The sequence below is a fragment of the Dreissena polymorpha genome, chromosome 3 (genome assembly GCF_020536995.1).
Source record: "Dreissena polymorpha isolate Duluth1 chromosome 3, UMN_Dpol_1.0, whole genome shotgun sequence".
In the NCBI taxonomy this organism is placed as follows: domain Eukaryota; kingdom Metazoa; phylum Mollusca; class Bivalvia; order Myida; family Dreissenidae; genus Dreissena; species Dreissena polymorpha.
In genome coordinates, this window is record NC_068357.1 from 120,406,706 (window position 1) to 120,412,705 (window position 6,000).

Genomic DNA, 6,000 nt, shown 5'->3' on the forward strand with positions numbered 1-6,000 from the left:
GTCTCTTGAGCAGCTTTTCCTTCAGACTTATTCATAATAAATGTTTAAAATCTCTTTTTTGATTGAGGATAAAATGAATAAAAAAATATCAAAATTGAAAATAAGGAGTTTCAAGTATTTCATGCATTGAAATAGATTACATACCAATTTGAAGAAGATTCAAGGTTACCTTTTTTGAAATTAAGATTATCAAGCATAATGTGAGTTTTAATTGACCATGCGGGGCGAAGTATCATGGTCCAGCGCAGTACTGTGTAGGAAATTCCCAACGGTAACCAAACAGTCACCAAACGATTGCGGGATTTAAAATGTATAATAACCTCCTGGTTTGGTCGTATTTTTTGATAACCATTATTTGCATAAGTCATGGTTAATTACGCCAGGCCAGGTCAATACATACGCATAATAATAATCATAATAATTCTGTTCAATAAATACATGTATACGCACAATATATATGAGTTAGCGGTCGATAGTCGAATAATTTGGTATAAGTAATAATAATAATAATGTTCAATGTCAAATATCTTTAAAAGCATCAGATATAAGGCGTCTTCGTATTGGCTAACACTCAAGGGTCGGTAAAAACTGTACCTCGAATTACAATTTTGTACGTCGAAGTACAAAAAAATGTACTTCGAGGTACATATTGTACGTCGAAGTACATTTCTCTTTTTACCTAGTACGTCTTGTTGACTTTCGACCCAATTGGTACGCCATAATTAAACGCTATTAAATCTACCAACAGTAAGTGGCGTACTCAAGCTTTGTGACATACGAACGTATGGATAATTCGAATGCTTTATGAGTTTCTTAACATATATTATATTGCAATATGATCAAATATTATGTGTTCGTATTTTAAATCGTTTTAAATGGCTGTTGAAGTATTATCACTTGAACACAGAAACAATACACTTCACACTTATTTATGCGTTTGACATATAAAACATGTAAAACATACAGTAAAGTATATATCGCAGCAAACGACCATATCATGGTCATTGTAAGAGCAATCGATTTAGATGGATACTTAAGCATATGCAGTGCACGTGCTGAATACGTTAACGACAAAACTACACTATCTTATGGTTGTGTTTATCCTACACCTTGACAGAAAGCATCACTCTGGATAAGCAGACGATTTATTCCATGAAACAATAAGTCCTCAATCGGGAACCCTCGGACCATTCCGCCATAACGGCGATCGTCGGTGTGGTGTAGCCCACTGTCCGAAGCGTTTAGGTTGGAAAGCTCTTTCACAAGGACAATCGTGATACATCGGCTATCTCCGGACTCCTCCGTAAGATTAATGGAATGAATCGTCTGCTGATCCAGAGTGTCACAAGGTTTAACGTTTGAATTTAAATGCAAAGAACGACAACTCTGCAAACGAGGACTGTTTAATATCGAAAGCAGAGGCAGTTGCACCTTGGTATTCGTTTATTAATTTATTGTCAACAGCACTGTTGTATTAACATGTGATTGTATAAGGAGACACAGTTAAGATTATTTGATGTTCGAAATGTAATTTTCAAGTTTAATTTTATTGTGTTGTTGTTGTTTTCAAGAAAAAAAACGTCATTAAAGGAGGGACTGTTTAACTTCAGTTAAAATCGAAAGTTTCGAGCCAAAATGGAAGATCGTTACGTGGCGTGCATGGTTTTAAGCGGAGTAGGGGGCGCACTAGGTTGCAAGGGGGGAAAATGGGAGTCATGCAAATCTGGTGAACAAATTCACGAGGAAGTCAAAGGTATGGGTGGAGTGGGACTAATCGAAGTGACACCCCAGGACTGGCCCGTTAACTGCGGAACGGTCATGCACATTGCAACCGCGAAGGCATTAGTTAAAGATAACAAAACTGACGAAGAGCTTTGTGTTTCTTTGGATATGGCCTACAAAGAATCCGTAAATGAAATAGCTGGTCGTTCTCCTGATCCTCGCGGCGGTGGTTGTGGTGCCGCTATGAGAGCAATGTGCATTGGTCTCCGTTACCCAAACAAACAGGACATTGACAATCTTATAAAGGTCAGTGTTGAGGCAGGTCGAATAACCCACAATCACCCCACCGGATATCTTGGGTCTTTTGCAGCAGCACTTTTTACCTCATACAGCATCCAAGGAAAACCCATACGAGAATGGGGTAAAGAGATGATGGGTCTTTTGCCTAGAGTTCAAGAGTACGTTAAACATGTAAATGTTGACGTGAAGGAGCATTTGCAAGCGTGGGACTACTTTAAAATCCAGTGGGAAGCATATTTGAAAGCACGAGGTATAACGGAAGGCAATTCAGATCCAATATTTCCGAAAGTTTATGGAATTAAAGAAAGAGACGAGTTTTACAAGGGTTTGAGTTTTGCGAGTGGACATGATGCTCCTATGATCGCATATGATGCATTCCTGGGTTATGATGGCACTTGGGAAGACTTGTGCAGTAGATCGATGTTCCACGGCGGAGATAGCGACGTTACAGGGGTAATAGCAGCGGCGTGGTACGGAGCAATGTTTGGATTTAAGCGGGTTCCTAAACCTAACCATAAGAATCTGGAGAAAAGAAAAGAGCTTATGGAGCTTGCTCAGAAAATATATAGCAGTATAATACCAATCATACCGCAGCAGGATTATGAAAGTCCAACGTACATCATTCGAAAGAGTGCATTGGTAAACATTTTTACTTTAGATAAAGCCGGGTCGAAATACCAGCGTAACAATGATGTCGACTACGAGAGTTTATATGATTTCTTCCGACGCCGATTTCGTCTGCCACCTGCAATTGTTAAACATGGCAATGCCACCTACAGCGAAATTACAGCGTGCATTGAACGTATTGATGGTACCAAACATGATGCATTTTTCTTTATATTCTTGTCCTTTCTTGACGAAAACAAATCTACAAAAGGAGATACCACAGGCAGTCTTTCTGTGAAATGTCATCGAGGAGAATCAAGAGGGCCCGTACAAGTATCAATCTTGCCTGCAGAATTAATAGGCATGGTGAAGAAAAACCAATCACTGGCGTTAAAGCCGAAAATATTTATTTTCCAAGCAGATGATAATAGTATCCTGCCGACAAAGATGATATCAAAGGGAAAAACAACCTCAGATGTGAAAGTCACAAGCAGAAAGATACCCACTGATGCTGATCAGTTGGTGATTATATCAACCCTGCCACAAAAACTTGCCAATCTGTTTGAGACAGAAGCACAGTTACCTGCATCCTCCGACAAAGGCGTTCATGCGCAGCCATCGGAAGATGGCAAATCTAAAAGACAGAACAGTACGCTCCAACAACCATTGAAGAATCCGTCTCTGTTAATCAGTGCGATGATAAAGATCCTCGGGTCAAACAACGATAAAGATGTCTTCGAATGCACTCCACTTATCAATGGAGAGGTTATGAGGATAATAGAAACTCTCCACATTGACATGAACGATGTACCAGGTGGGGAACTTCCTGTTCCTCTGGTGTATTCTACATTAACCAAATGCCTGAATTTCTTCAACGAAAGAGACTATGAATCTGGACTGTAGTTCTAAACGTGGTTTGCTGTAGCCAACAAGAGACACATATCATATTAAACGTAGATTTCCCAAATAATATGTATATTTGAACCAAAAATCTGAAATCTGAACCATTTAATGTGTTCTACCATATTAAATACTGTCCACATTCATGTGTGTTCTCGACTCCTATTTAATTGCATGGCTGAGTTTGCGATATATATATGAATGTGAGTTGAGGAAACGAATCAACTGGATTACAAAGTGAGCGATCGTGTACGCCATAAAGAACTATAGGAAATCCCACTTAAAGGGCGTCATTGTCAATGTGCATGTAAACATTGGATGTGTTCTTTCAACATGTGAAGTGCCCAATAAACCGACGTCGAAAGCACTTACTCAAATTGTTCCCTGACATCATGTCATACTTATTGCTGACAGGTCGGAAATACTTTACTAGCAGTTTAATGAAATTGAGTTTGAGACAACCATTTCAAACATCTGGAAAAATGGTATCGCACAATTAAGATGTTATGTTGCTTGAACTGTATGAAGAAATGGTTACTTATTATCCCCCGCCATAGGCGGAGGGATATTGTTTTGGCGTTGTTCGTCCGTCCTTCCTTCCGTCTTTCCGTCCGTCCGGAGCCATATCTTGGAAGTGCTTTGGCAGATTTCATTGAAACTTGGTATGAGTATATATATGGATAAGAGGATGATGCACGCCAAATGACATTGTACATAATCTGTTAAAGCGGGTATATACGATTTTTATATGTGCTGAATTGTAAAATATTGATACAAATATGTTATTATAACACACACTATGCAAGAAAAATGATACATTTAAGACGAATTTCATAAAATACAGCAAATATAAATTAGCGCCCCGAGCCGATTGTGATGAAGATAATTCGTAATTATTTTCCTACAATAACCGACGCATTCGTCTTTTTTGTAAGTGTTCATGTGTCGTATGAATCGATATCGCTGCAGAAATTTCAAATGAACCGTTAAACTAAATTTAGATTCACATCGTACATGCATGATATATATGCTGGCGAATTCGGCTGTACAGCCTTTTTCGATTTCAGAATTAAATATCTGGCTTATTTAGCATTTTTCGACACATGTTCTTCTTAACTTTTATTTTAGTTTATATTGAAATATATGTATAATAAGTTTTTTACACATTTTATATTTATTACTAAATATTTGACAAGATCGTATATACCCGCTTTAATAAGGGAGTAATGGCTCTTTGTATCTTGAAAAATGCTTTTTTGTGTGTCCGGAGCCCTATCTTGGAAGTGCTTTGGCCGATATCATTGAAACTTGATATGAGTATATGTATGGATAAGAGTATGATGCACGCCAAATGGCTTTGTACACCATCTGTTAATAAAGGAGTTATTGCCCTTTGTATCTTGAAAATAATGCTTTTTTGAGTGTCAAATATAACACTTTTGTGTCCAGAAGCATATTGGCGGGGGATATCAATTCAACGAATTTGCTTGTTTTGTTTAATTTCATCTTGTCTCGGACACTTAGTTTTCTGTTGCTGTTACCAACAGTGGTATGTCTGGTATGAGTATTTGGTATGAAATGCGATGCTATGAGTTTAACTTGTATGTTTCATGCTTTAACATTTTCATGTTTTGTAAATATCTTAGGGCCACGAGTGAGGTTTGGGAGTCTGGTCGAGCTTATTGTTTCTAAAACATAGCAAAATAGTATTATTTGATAGAAAAGAATATACAGAAGTTAAATTCGTCTATATCTTTTGAGCATTGTGGCATTCCTAGACCATATGGGATACTATCTCAATATGAGAATGATAAAAGTTGCACAATTAGTTGTTATGTAAATTAAATTTGAATACAAATTAGTTGGAATAATTCTCATTATATATTTTGATGTATCAATAGTTGATAAATGTGGTATCATATATATGTACTTACAACCGGTTTCATATAAGCTATTTTGGAGTGCTTTATTTAATTTGTCTTCACTGTTTGTGTAGTTCAACGTTATGTTGTAATTGTTTGGGCTGAGTGGAGATTATTAATACAATCATAAAAGGTTCGTTCGGTAATTGAATGCTAAATTCTTCGCTATTTTTCTCAATTATATATTTGGATGGAATGGATGTATTCAATATGCTATATACCATAACGTATATGTTATCAATTTCATACATCCATTTCAAAGTATGAAAGCTTTACATTTTATTTTTTGTAAAATCATACACGTGAAATGCAAAGTGGATGACTTGGTCAAACCACTTCTTTGTGTAACGTTTTACCTTGCTGCCTTTGACATATTTCAAAATATTGTTTTTTGGTATGTTTGTACGTCCGTTTCACGCCTCAATTTGTATAGTCTTCATATCACATTTATTGAAATGATTAAAATCCCAGATGAAGTTATATGTATATATATATATATTTCCGATGTAAACATTCTTTTAAACAATTCATGACTGTATATATTTTAAGG

The 6,000-nt window shown here is 36.7% G+C and overlaps 1 protein-coding gene across 1 annotated transcript; it reads left to right on the forward strand.

The window, feature by feature from the left end:
• The first annotated feature begins 1,409 nt into the window (after positions 1-1,409).
• On the forward strand, positions 1,410-4,054 carry LOC127873588 (inactive ADP-ribosyltransferase arh2-like). The gene has a single exon (XM_052417459.1). The coding sequence runs from the start codon at positions 1,636-1,638 to the stop codon at positions 3,529-3,531; it is 1,896 nt and encodes a 631-aa protein (XP_052273419.1). The 5' UTR covers positions 1,410-1,635; the 3' UTR covers positions 3,532-4,054.
• The last annotated feature ends 1,946 nt before the right edge of the window (positions 4,055-6,000 follow it).